A 13,930-nucleotide genomic window follows, 5' to 3' on the forward strand; every position below is an offset into this window, starting at 1 on the left:
TGAAGAGTTAACGTAAGAGGAGCATCTGATGGCTCTGGGCCTGTACTCGCTGGAGTTTAGAAGAACAGGGGGTGGGGGGGGGCAGGTGGAATCTCTTTGAAACCTATCAAATATTGAAAGGCATAGATAGAGTGGAAGTGGAGAGGATGTCTCCTTTCGTGGGGGAGTCCAGGAGAAGACGGTGCAGGCCTCAGAATGAAAGGAGGTCCCTTTAGAACAGAGGAGGAATTATTTTATCCAGAGGGACGTGAAACCGTGGAATTCAAGTCATCGTACACACTTAACTTCTTGATTCATAAGGGTGTCAAAGGTTACAGGGAGAAGGTGGGAAAATGGAGGGGAGGAGAAGTTGGCGGCGTGACGCAGCGCGCGCGGCCGCTCCGAAACGATATCGTATTTGTAAGTAGGGGCCATGCACAATCCTGATTTGATGGAGACGGGCGTGAGAAGCACAGAGGACCACCTGGAGAAACTTCTGAAATGCCTGTTTTGCTGCCGCTGCTACTGTGCGATCGGGAATCTGCAGAGGGGAAGGCCCCAAATCCTCGGCTTTGCCTATTGCCTGGGCTGGGGTCGAAGCGCTCGGCAGAGATGGTGCTCGGTGCTCGGTGTTGGGGGCTCGAAGTTTTCGGACAGACTCAAGAGCCGGCTGTGGTCGGGTGCTTCCAGGATGCTGCATCGGCAAGTTTGCGGCGCTGGAGGCTCATGGCAGGGAGAATTTTCTTCCTTCTACCGTCTGCGTGAGATGGTGGGACTTTCAAGAGACTTTGAGACTTTTTTTTTTAACATGCCCATGGTCTGTTCTTTATCAAATTACGGTATTGCTTTGCACTGTTGTAACTATATGTTATCATTATGTGTTTTTTGTCAGTTTTTTTTAGTCTTGGTTTGACTTGTGTTTCTGTGATATCACTCTGGAGAAACATTGCATCATTTCTTAATGCATGCATTACTAAATGACAATAAAAGAGGACTGTGTGTCCTCATAATCTAATCTAATCCAAAATGGATTTGAGTGGGAAAGTCACTCAGCCATGGTCGATTGGCAGAGCAGACTCAATGGGCTGAAAAGCCGAATTCCGGTCCTATGTCTTACGGCCTTCGCCGGTAGACGGGTTAAGTCACAGGGGAACTTACGGTGAGCAGTATTCAGGGCTCTCTCTCCGCCGTCTTCGGGTGTGCGTCGCCGCCCTGCTGGTCGGGGTGGACATGATCAGGATGTGGGCCGCTTTCTGGCTCTTCTGGGAGATGGTCGCCAGATCTCCCCGCGTCGGACCTGCGGTTCAAACAGCAGGAGTTAAACAGCGTGACGGGTCCTTTCCCAGCAGACAAGCCCGGCTCACCAGCTCGCTTCCCGCCGCCACCCCCCCCCCGCAGACGGAACCTACCCTCTCCTGTCTGTCCCCCCACCAACCAGCATACGGTGAACCTTCAACAAACACTGGCCTGCCCGCATCTAAAACTGTGACTTGTTCAGGTCCCTGGAGTAAAGAAGTTCATACACGGTGGCAGCCATTTCTAGATTGGGCTGGATTGAAATTTAGGGCTGGTCTGAACAAGTGCGGCCTAGGCCTGAGAGTGGAACGGGCTGAGCCACTTTCAGAAGAGGGAGGCGTCAAGGTCAAAGGCCAAAGAGGGACGGGTGTTCAGCTCTCTCCTCAGTGAGGCCTTGTCTCCGCCCTGAACTGGCTCCGTGGCTGAGGCCCGCAGCCATCAGCCTCCTGGACCATCTTCACCACACACACACACACACACACACACACACACACACACACACACACAGAGTAAACGGTACTCCGAAGCAGGTGGGGGCTGCAAACTAACCGAGTGGTTCAGGCATTTGAACGTCCACAGAATTACAGGTGTTGAGACTGAGTTACAGCCTGGAATCTAATCAAGAGTTTGGCTGTTTATATCTAGATTAAGAGATACCCACGGTGAGTTGCAGGCTGGAATTCATTCCAGGAATTCAGGGGGTTTGTATATAGGGTAGCATATCTGGGAGTGAGTTACAGGTTGGGATCTAATCCTGGGATTTGGGGATTATATACACAATAATCCGGGGGTGGGTTACAAATTGGGAACTAATCCTGGGGTTTGGGGGGTATATAACAAAAATCCGGGGGTGGGTTACAGGTTGGGAACTAATCCTGGGGCTTGGGGATTATATACACAATAATCTGGGGGTGGGTTACAAATTGGGAACTAATCCTGGGGTTCAGGGGTTTATATACAGACCAACAATAATCCAGGGATATGTTATTGTCTGGGATCTAATTGAGCAGTAAGGCTCCGGAGGTCCCTGGGATGTGGGCCATTTGTAGATAGAATGATATCAACCTTTTCCAAGAAGACAAGCAAAAACAATCCAACTGCCTGTGATATTGGCCGTGTTTTTCTTTCCACAGTTTGAGTTACTGGACAAGCCCCATGTCATAGCATCTTTTGCTTCCTAATTTGTATTATCTACTGACATAACCCACCTTTACCCATTTGACTGGGTGACTTATCCACACTACAACCCTGCTCTTGCTCCCCCTCTCACAGACATTCCCCTTTCCCTGTAGAGCCCTCCACCCCCCACTCCACAGTTTAAATTGCCTTCTGATGAAAGGACTTTAACCAGAAACATTAACACTATGTCTCTCTCCACAGATGCTGCCTGACCGGCTGAGTGCACCCAGCAGTTCCTGATTTTATCTCAGGTCTCCAGCAGCTGCAGCGTTTTATTTCCCCGTTTTAATATTTTCCTCATCCCTTATTCAGTGGATGGCAGGTATTTTCCAGACACCCACTGTTGGAGGAAGAGGTGATGAGGAAGATAAAACAGTAATTTAATTCTGGAGGCATTGAAATGAGGACAGGGTGGTTAACGTTACCGTAAAACCTTAGCTGAAGCTTTTGGTTTTCTCTTGAAGGGCTGTCTTCACATGGGCAGTGGACACTGATTTTCAACTCCTGGATGGTCGCTGCAAGGAAACAAGTTGTGAGCTGGAGCACTGAGAAAGATTCAGCCTGACTGAGACCATAAGGCATAGGAGCAGAATTAGGCCATCCAGCCCACCAAGTCTTTTCCTCCATTCCATCACGGCTGATTTATTTTCCCTCTCACCCCATTCTCCTGCCTTCTCCCCAGAACCTTTGATACCCTGATTCATCAGGAACCTATCAGCCTTCACCTCAAATATACCCAAATGAATTGGCCGCCACAGCTGTCTGTGGCAATGAATTCCACAGATTCATCACCCTCTGGTAAAGAAATTCCTCCTCATTTCTGTTCTAAATCAAAGACCCTCAACTCTGAGGCTGTGCCCCCTGGGTCATGGACTCATTCGCCGTCGGAAATATCCTCTCCGCATCTGCTCTATCTAGGCCTTTCAATAGGTTTCAATGAGACTCCCCGCTCCAGTCTTCTGAGCTCCAACCAGCACAGGCCCGGAGTTATCAAATGCTTCTTATGCATTATCTTGGATGCACACACTGCTCTTAATTAAAAAACAGGGGGCTCCAGACGAGACCATTCAAGGAATCAGAGAGCCATATATCACAGGCTCAGGGCCTGTACTCACTAGAGTTTAGGAGAATGAAGGAGGATCTCATTGAAACCTATTGAATATTGAAGGCCTCGACAGAGTGGAGAGGGTGTTTCCTATGGTGGGGGAGCCTAAGACCAGAGGCACAGCCTCAGAATAGAGGGGTGTCCATTTAGGCCAGAGGTGAGGGGGAGTTTCTTCAGCCAGGGAGCGGCGAATCTGTGGAACTTGTTGCCACAGGCAGCTCTGGAGGCCGGGTTTGAGGCAGAGGTTCATAGTCTGGGCTTGAAGGGATATGGGGAGAAGGTAGGAGACTGGGGCTGAGGAGGAAAATGGATCAGCCATGATGAAACGGCGGAGCAGACCCCACTGGCCTAATTCTCCTCCTGTATCTTATGGTCTTATGTTCTAATCAAGTTACCATTGATTGCCCATCCCTTTTTATTCCTCGCACATTCCAGCCAACTCTCTGTGGGTTCTCCCACTTACTTACACAATCAGGGCAATTTAAAGATAACAGATTGGTTTTGCTCATCACACGCACAGAGAAGCATCCCACCGAAAGGTGTCGTTTGCGCCAATGGCCAGCAGACCCGAGGCAGGCCGCAAGTGTTGCCAGCGCAGCCTGCCCACAACCTACTGACCCCCAACTCGCACGCGGGAGGAGACCGGCGCGAACCCGTGCGGAACACAAAAAAAAAAAAGCTCCCCACAAGCAGCGGCAGGAATTGAACCCTGGTTCCATCTTACCGCCGGTGTCGTAAGTTGCTGCGCCGTTAAGAGCCGCGGGCGTTGCCCCTGCGCATCTACCGTGGCTGGCGAACTTACCGACCCGCCCCAACGTATACTGCGCCGCGGCTTCTGTTGCCCGTGTTCTTTAACAACTGCTAACTCCGCCGCGGAGGGGAGGAGGGTTCGGAGCGAGGCCAGGAACGTAGGGGGCCTGGAACATGCTACTCGGAGCGGTGGAGGTTTACCCGCCACACTCTTCCGCTGTGGCTGGCAACCATCGTTTTATTCCAGCGTCTACCTGCGTCACTATTGACTCGGAGTCCTGTGCGCAGGAACGAAACGGTACAGATGTAAGTCGTAAAGCGGTGGGGTTGCCCGGCGGCCATCTTACCTTTCGACGACACCCAGCCCTTCACTGTCTTTGTCACGTCGAACGAGATCCACTCATTGTTGCCCTCGATCTGCAGGAGACGGTTGTCCAGGTATATGTTGCCTTTCGGAGATACCTGCGGCAAAAAGGAAACGCGAGTGTTTTAAATGGTTTGTCACCGAAAACGCTCGAAATCTTCTACAGACGTACTATGGAGTGCGTTCTAACTGGCTGCAGCAGCATCTGGTTTGGAGGGAGCGGGGGGCTACTGCACAGGATCGAAGCAAGCTACAGAGAGTCGTAAGACTACGACTCACCATGGGTACTAGCCTCTGTAGAGATCAGGACGTCTTCAACGAGAGGTGCCTCAAAAAGGCAGCATCCATCATTAAGGACCCCCATCACCCAGAACATGCCCTCTTCTCATTGCTTCCATCAGGGAGGAGGTACAAAAGCCTGAAGGTACACACTCAGCGATTCAGGAACAGCTCCTTCCCCTCTGCCATCCGATTTCTGAATGGACATTGAACCCGTGAACATTACCTCACTGTTTACTTTATTTCTATATTTTTGCACTACTTACTTAATTTAACTATTTAACAGATGTGTAATTCAGGTTTTTTTCTCTAAATTTATTTTTCATGCACTGCATTGTACTGCTGCCGTCAAATTAATGAATTTCACGACATATGTCGGGGACGTTAGATCTGATTCTGATTCGTGGGCTCAAGTGCCCCAGTCAGTCAGTGCCAGGTTAGTCAGTGACTCTACTGGATGGGCACAATGGGGATACTATCTCACAACTTCACAGACCCGGTTCAATCACTTTGAACAGAAGATCCTAGTGGATTCAGCCCAGGCCAACAGGAGTAAAGCCCTCCCAACCATTGAGCGCATCTACATGGAACGCTGTTGTAGGAAAGTGACCCCCACCACGCGGGCCGTGCTCTTTTCTCGTTGCTGCCATCAGGTAAAAAAAAGTGCAAGAGCCTCAGGACTCACACCACCAGGTTCAAGAACAGTTATTGCCCCTCAACCATCAGGCTCTTGGAACAAAAAACAAATAACTCTGCTCACTTGCCCATCATTGAAATATTCTCACAATCACTCATCCCACTTTAAGGACTCTATATCTTGTTATTTCATGCTCTCATTATTTATTGCAATTTATTTATATTTGCATTTGCACAGTGGGGCGCGTGGCCAAGTGGTTAAGGCGTTCGTCTAGTGATCTGAAGGTCGCTAGTTCAAGCCTCAGCTGAGGCAGAGTGTTTGTGTCCTTGAGCAAGGCACTTAATCACACATTGCTCTAGTGTCTGTGCGAGGAGTGGCGCCCCACACAGACTTCCAATCTGCGCCTTGTAAAGCGTGAAAATGCCTGATGCAGTCTCTGAGTCGATGTTTCCTCCCTTGCACAGTTTGTTGTCTTCTGCACTCTGGTTGATCTTTCATTGATCCTGTTTACAGTTACTATTCTATAGATTTTCTGAGTATGCCCACAGGAAAATGAATCTCAGGGTTGTATATGGTGACATGTATGGACTCTGATAATAAAAGATAGTTTGAACTTCAACATACTGGATGACAGGATGGGATGGCCTACTCCTGTTCCTATTTTCTCCATGTTTCATGGCATCTCAGGATGTTTTTCTAATCATTGTTCCTTGGGGTAGCTGTGGGAAGAACTTACTCTGCCCGTGACTGAGCCCTGACTTGGATGTCAGAAGCACAGTCGGTCATTATGGGGAACTCCAGACTCACCTGTTCACTCCTGTGTCCATATGTTAGGACATTAGCGAAACGGTTAGCTTGACAGCGCCAGCCATCGGCGATCGGGCGGGGGGGGGGTTCGAATCCTGTCACTGTCTGTGAGAAGTTTGTACATTCTCCCCACGATCGCATGCTCTGGTTTCCTCCCACGCGGGTTAGGGTTACAGAGTGGTAGACACGCCATGCTGGCGTCAGAAATGTGGCGATGTCGGCAGGCTCCCCAACACCCCCCCCCCCCAGCGCAATCCACACTGGTTTGATTTAACGCCAACGACGCCTTTCTCTGTACGTTTTGATGTACATGTGACAAAGATTCGAAGTACATTAAAGGTAAATAATCATCATCACCATCAGGTGACATGCCCAGTTTGAGCTTTGACTGCCATGGCCCACACACTCCAGTTTCGGGTCAAGTGAATCAGTTCATTGGTATTCATTTCCAGTTCTCTGGCTGCTGTCTCCATCATCATTTGTCTTTGCCTTCCTCTTGCTTTCTTCCCGTCAATCTTTCCCATAATTACTGTATGTTCTAACTCTTCTTTCCTAATTACATGTTGCCTTTTCATGATCTCATACATTATTTCTCTTTTTGTGCTTGCTCTGTTCATAATAATAATAATAATAAATAACTAATAAAGCCCTTCAGCCCACTAAGTCTGTACTAGCTCATTCCCGATTAACTTTTTGATCTCACATTCCGATCAATCATCCCCGGACTGCACCACGCCGCCGAGCCTAGGCCAACTTACCTAACAATGGGCACATCTTTGGGACGTCAGGGAGGACATCCCTTGACACAGGAAGTGACATCAGCAGGGCAGAAGATTTGGATAGGCTCACTCGAGGGAAGCTGCTTGATTAAGGACTGGGAGCAGGGGTTTACATTTTAAACCTGAAAGGGGATCGGGTCCTTTCCCGGCGTATACGACGAATAGACTCTTCTCGGGCCTCCAGCCGGGTACAGGTATCGTTTGTAACTGACGTTTCGATGACAAACTCCGCCATCTTCGTCAGGGATAATGCCTGATGAATCTTTGAAACGTCGGTTAAAATCGATATCTAACCTGGCTGGAAGCCCGAGAAGAGTTTACTTGTCAAATTAAATTTAATATTAAAGTGCATTGAATTGACTTTATTTCTTACATCCTTCATATACATGAGTCAAAAAATCTTTCCTCATCTCCGTCTAAATGTGTAATGTGCAATTTTTAATAATTTATAATAACTTGTATGTACACCAGAACAGTCAATATAACATAGAAATACAGTTGTATCAGAGAGAACTAATCAGTCTGATGGCCTGGTGGAAGAAGCTGTCCCGGAGCCTGTTAATCTTGGCTTTATGCTGCGGTCCCGTTTCCTGGACTGTAGCAGCTGGAACAGTTTGTGGTTGGGCTGACTCAGGTCTCCAGCGATATATGTCACCAGAAACTACCCTGAGATTTATTTTCTTGCGGGGATTTGAAGGTTCGACAGAAATTTACCTGTACTTTATTCATTGCCTTCTACGCCACGGTGTGGACGTGGGGAAAAGGTCAGAGGTTGGCGTTTGGGGCTGATCCCTGGCGGATCTGTGGGCGGAGTATGGGGAAAGAAACATAGAAAGCTTGCAGCACAATACAGGCCCCTTGGCCCACAAAGCCCCTACTATAGAAACTTACCCATAGCCCTCTATTTTTCTGAGCTCCATGTACCTGTCCAGGAGTCTCTTAAAAGACCCTATCGTATCCGCCTCCACCACCGTCACCGGCAGCCCATTCCACGCACTCACCACTCTCTGCGTAAAAAAACTTACCCCTGACATCCCCTCTGTACCTGCTTCCAAGCACCTTAAAACTGCCCGTGTTAGCCATACAAGGGATAGGGAGAGGAGCCAACGTTGGGGCTGATGGTTTCGGAGGGAACTCCAGGTCTTTTTGGAGGTAAGCACAACTATCAGTAAATAAAACTTTCTGCTCAATTAATCAGCCTCTGGCGTCACGTTAACGGGGGACATGAACTGCTTACTGCGCGGACCACTCTGGTCACACACCATCACAGAGACTCTCTATCCCTCCTGCTCGCATTCTTAGCAACTTGCTGTTCTCCCTTTCCCACCACAAGGCGTTAGCTCTGCTTCTCCCTCCACAGGTGCTGCCCGACCTGACGAGTTTTCTCAGTGGGAGTTAATTTGGCAAAAAAAGGTGTCATTTTGGCCCATGACCAACACAGTCCGAAGATTGTGCTGGGGGCAGCCACGACTCTTGTCGTGCTTCCGACGCCTAGCATATATTTTTCAAATGTGGGAGGAAACCCACACGGACACAGAGAGAACATACAAACTCATTATACCTGGGGATACGAATTGACAATAAACTGGACTGGTCAAAGAACACTGAGGCTGTCTACGAGAAGGGTCAGAGCTGTCTCTATTTCCTGAGGAGACTGAGGTCCTTTAACATCTGCCAGACGATGCTGAGGATGATCTACGAGTCTGTGGTGGCCAGTGCTATCATGTTTGCTGTTGTGTGCTGGGGCAGCAGGCTGAGGGTAGCAGACACCAACAGAATCAACAAACTCATTCATAAGGCCAGTGATGTTGTGGGGATGGAACTGGACTCTCTGACGGTGGTGTCTGAAAAGAGGATGCTGTCCAAGTTGCATGTCATCTTGGACAATGTCTCCCATCCACTACATAATGTACTGGGTGGGCACAGGAGTACATTCAGCCAGAGACTCATTCCACCGAGATGCGGCACAGAGCGTCATAGGAAGTCATTCCTGCCTGTGGCCATCAAACTTTACAACTCCTCCCTTGGAGGGTCAGACACCCTGAGCCAATAGGCTGGTCCTGGACTCATTTCCTGGCATAGTTTACATATTACTATTTAATTATTTATGGTTTTATATTGCTGTATTTATACTCTTTTCTTAGTTGGTGCAACTGTAATGAAACCTGATTTCCCTCAGGATCAATAAAGTATGTCTGTCTATCTATATATCTGTCTACCTAGACAGTGGCGGGATTTGAACCCCAATCAGTGATTGCTGGAAATGCAAAGTGGTGGCACTAACCTCCAGGCAACCTATATTTAATTAATCTGTTTAATTAAAATAAAAACTTAATTCAACCTTGGGGTGCATGACAGGATAAAATTGGATGAGAACAGAGATCTCAGAGGGAGGTAGAAAGGATACAGGGAGGTGAGACAGGACTCTGAACAGAAAGATGAAGGCTTGAAAAAAATAGACAATTAACCACAAACACAAGAGATTCTGCAGATGCTGGAAATCCAGAGCAACACACACACACAATACTGGAGGAACTCAGCAGGTTAGGCAGTATCTGTGGAAATAAATAAATACTCAACGTTTCAGGCCGAGACCTTTCATCGGGTCTGAGAAGGAAGGGAGGAGATGCCAGGATGAATAAAACAAGTGGGGGGAGGGGGAAGAGGCTGGCTGGAAGGTGATAGGTGAAACCAGGTGAGTGGGAAAGGTCAAGGGCTGGAGAAGAAGGAATCTGATAGGAGAGGGGGTGGGTGGGAAAGGTCAAGGGCTGGAGAAGAAGGAATCTGATAGGAGAGGGGGTGGGTGGGAAGGGTCAAAGGCTGGAGAAGAAGGAACCTGATAGGAGAGGAGGTGGGTGGGAAAGGTCAAGGGCTGGAGAAGAAGGAATCTGATTGGAGAGGAAAGTGGATCACAGGAGAAAGGGAAGGAGGAGGGGACCCAGGGGGAAGTAATAGACAGATGAGAATAAGTGGAAGGTCAGAGTGGGGAATAGAGGAAATGGGGGGGGGGGCGGGATGTGCGAAATATGTTCACTGGAAGAAGAAATCAAAATTCATGCCATCAGGTTGGTGGGCACCCAGACGGAATATAAGGTGTTGCTCCTCCACCCTGATGGGGGCTTTATCGTGGCACAAAAAGAGGCCTTGGATTGACGCGCCGGAACGCAAATGAGAATCCATTACGAGAAATGGGCAATGGATGAACAGAACCTGGTTTGAGTCTTGGGTGGAGAGTGGATTAAAGAATCAAACAGTGTTTGGGGGAGGCTGCCATGTATCTAAAGATGCGAAAATTCAGCCCAATTTTTCCACTTTGAAAAACGTACTGAACTTGGGGTTGATGGGCAAATATTCCACCAACCTCCCCCTACGAAGCATTCACACCAGGACCCCCAGACTCAAAAACAGTTACAGTACTTTCTCCAAGCAGTAAGGCTGATCAACACCTCCACCCACTAACTCCACCATAACTATTATCATTTCCTGTCAGTCACCTTTAGTACAGCCCAGTGTCACTTTATGGACAGACAATCAATCTATGTATAGAAGCTATCTTATGTATTTATATTTATTGTGCTTTATTATTATTATTATTACTGTGTTCTTTATTGTTTTTTGTGCTGCATCGGATCCACAATAACAATTATTTCATTCTCCTTTACACTTATGTACAAGAGATGACATTAAGCAATCTTGAATGTTGAATCTGTAGTCTCTTGTGTCTCCATTTGGCATCTCAACCTATTTATTTACCTCAGTTATTTAGAAAGGCACCTTCTCCCAAGTCTTGAAAATGCGCCAGTCTTATTAACTACCGCAGCCTGTAGATCCAGCTGCAAACCCAGCAACCCCTGGGTAAATAAACAAAAGAATAAGTGACCCCCCCCCCCGGAAAATTAACTTCAAAGAGGACCACAACCTTGTCGTGGGGTTTGGAGGTTTGCATACCTCAATGACCCGGAGAGCTACGCTGGCTGGAGTCAGGGCTTTGTGCTTTGGCTCTTGGTAGGGTCACCCATGCCAAACAGGTCAAAGGGCAGAGGCCAGACTAAGAGTGGTCCACCGGTCCTCCAGGTTCGGGGGTTCAGCTCAGGACTAACAACCCTGACTGGTCAAACAAAGCTGTTGCGAAACCAGCAATGAAGAATCCTTCTACACCTGAGTGTGACAATATTCCTGTTCTAAGCACCAGCGGTGTAACAGGCAGTAGGTAAGTAAGCACAACTGAATGCTCTCCAACCAAGTAAGTGTGTGTGGATGCTACAGGAATTCAGGAAACCAGCTGGGGAAACGTGAACTGCAAGGTCCCATAGTGTGTGATCATTATGATATCAGTTGATGGTGTTTGCTGATTGATTGGGGAACACAGGCCAGACTAGCTCTTAGCAGAAGGAAGGGGAAACTACAAGATGGTTCCTCTGACGGCATAACTCTTTCTTGGCACTGCACAAGGGCCAGCTTGGGTACTTTGGAGCTCACAACCGCCCTGGAGCCAAGTCGAAAGCTGAACCGCCTGTGCCGACCCATGGAATGCACACCAACCCCTCTTCCCACACTCGTTTCCAGCTCTCTTCTGCCGACTTATTCCGCAACCCCGGCCACAAAGACTTCAGAAAACAACACTCGGGCAATACGGTTTCTGAAGGGTTTGAAATTCCCTTGTTTGCACGAGGAGTTACAGTGAAAACCTATGGGTCCCTCATGAGGTCCCAGGGGCCACTTTTGAAAGAAGTGATTCTCTAGTGTCTGACGTATCATTCTCCTGGAAGGCAAACCTTTTTGAGAGCGCACCCAAATTGAAGATAATCTTCCAAAACAATTCTCTTGCAGGCCGTGGTAATTTTGAGCAGAGGCAGTTGTGCTCGATATTGAGGGAGAGTGCAGAGCACACCAACACGTCAGCATGCAGGCTACCCAACTAAACTTTATTGATAACCCTGCTTGTACACTATGTGAACTCCTCCCATGTGCGAGTGGCTAACATAGGATTAATCCATTAACTACCACAACAGAGACTAACATTGATTAATTAATCAGTAGCAATAATTAAGGAGTTTGAGGAAAAAGGATGAGTCTTGTTACTTATTTAAATAGATTGATGGTTTTATTTATTTAGTTTGCACATTGCAGAATGGGTCCTTCAAGCCACGTCGCCCTAGCAACCACTAACAAACCTGACTAACCAAAAGCTTATCACAGGGTAATTTACAACGACCAATTAACCTACCCAGTACGTCTTTGGACTGAGGGAGGAATTAAATATTGCAAAAAGAAATTAATTAGTACAAAAAAAAGGGCAAAAAAAAATTATTTATTTAGAGATGCACTATGGGATAGGCCCTTCTGCGCCATTCAGAAATCCCCCGATTTAACCCTAGTCCAATTACAGGACAATTTGCCATGACCAATGAATCTACTAACCGGTACGTCTTTGGACTGTGGGAGGAAACCTGAGCACCCGGAGGAAACCACACATTCCACGGGGAGAACGTACAGAGACCCCTTATGGAGTAGCACCGAAATTGAGCTCTGATCTCCAGAACACCCTCACGATAATATCGTCACGGTAACCGCTACACTACCGTGGCCCCCACTATCTTACGATTAATAAACGTATAACAGACAGATAGTAATAAATGAAGCATTTTAAAAGCTTGTTCAAAATTTGTTAATATTAATCTTTTAAAAAGAAAGGTACATTGAAAAATAAAGCAATTTCTAAATAGTATTGTTATTGTAACTGTTTACTATCCAGTCTTTGTTACTTAGAGATTTTTATATATTCTGCCGTATTTCTTTATTTTCCTGTCAATACCTGCAAGGAAACAAATCTCAGGGTTGTATATGGTGACATATACACACTTTGATTAGAAATTTACTTTGAACTTTGAAATGCTGATGTGGACTCCAGGTCTACAAGGATTTCAAAACACATCATCCAGCGTCCTGTGTTAAAGAGTCATAGGGAAGTACAGCACAGAAACAGGCCCTTCAGCCCATCTATTCCCTGTCAAAACCATTTAAACTGCTTACTCCCGTCGACCTGTACAGGGACCATAGCCCTCCATCCTCCTACCATCCCTGTACCTACCCAAACTTCTCTTAAGTGAGCTGGGAGCTCATTCCACACTCTCATGACCCTCTGAGTGAAGAAGTTTCCCCTCATGTTCCCTTCAAATTCCTCACCTTTTATCCTTAACCCATGACCTCTGGTTGTAGTCCCACCCAACCTCAGTGGAAAAAGCCTGCTTGCATTTATCCTATCTATGCCCCTCATAATTACCTCTATCAACCATCCACTCAATCTTCTACGTTCTAAGGAATACAATCCTAACCCATTCAATCTTTCCTTATAATTCATCTCCTCCAGACTCGGCAAGATCCTTGTAAATTTTCTCTGCACTCTCTCAACCTAATTTACATCTTTCCTGTAGGTAGGTGACCAAAACTGCACACAATACTCCAAATTAAACCTCACCGACGTCTTATACAACTCCAATAGTTAAACACTGCCATATAAACACCATGGCTACCAGAGCAGGCAAAGGTCATGCGGCATGTAACTCACGTCCGACTCCCCAAAGCCTGTCCACCATCTATGAGGCTCAGGTCAGGAGTGTAATGGAACACTCGCCACTCACCTGGAGGAGTGCAGCTCCATCAACACTCAAGAAGCTTGATACCATCCAATACGAGGCAGCCCACTTGATTGGTTCCCCTTCCACAAGCATCCAATCCCTCCACCATCGACCAAC

At 47.4% G+C, this 13,930-nt stretch overlaps 1 protein-coding gene across 1 annotated transcript in view; it reads right to left on the reverse strand.

Annotated features, from left to right (window-relative positions):
• The window catches only part of LOC140203815 (transforming growth factor beta-1 proprotein-like), an 83,614-nt gene that overhangs the window by 17,971 nt on the left and 51,713 nt on the right, over positions 1–13,930 (reverse strand). The window contains exons 3-5 of the mRNA XM_072269903.1: positions 4,657–4,771; positions 2,880–2,969; positions 1,138–1,276 (exon numbers count right to left, since the gene is read on the reverse strand). Coding sequence (XP_072126004.1) covers positions 1,138–1,276; positions 2,880–2,969; positions 4,657–4,771 — 344 coding nt within the window. The remainder of the gene's footprint in view (positions 1–1,137; positions 1,277–2,879; positions 2,970–4,656; positions 4,772–13,930) is intronic.

Source organism: Mobula birostris, chromosome 10 (genome assembly GCF_030028105.1).
Source record: "Mobula birostris isolate sMobBir1 chromosome 10, sMobBir1.hap1, whole genome shotgun sequence".
Classification (NCBI taxonomy): domain Eukaryota; kingdom Metazoa; phylum Chordata; class Chondrichthyes; order Myliobatiformes; family Myliobatidae; genus Mobula; species Mobula birostris.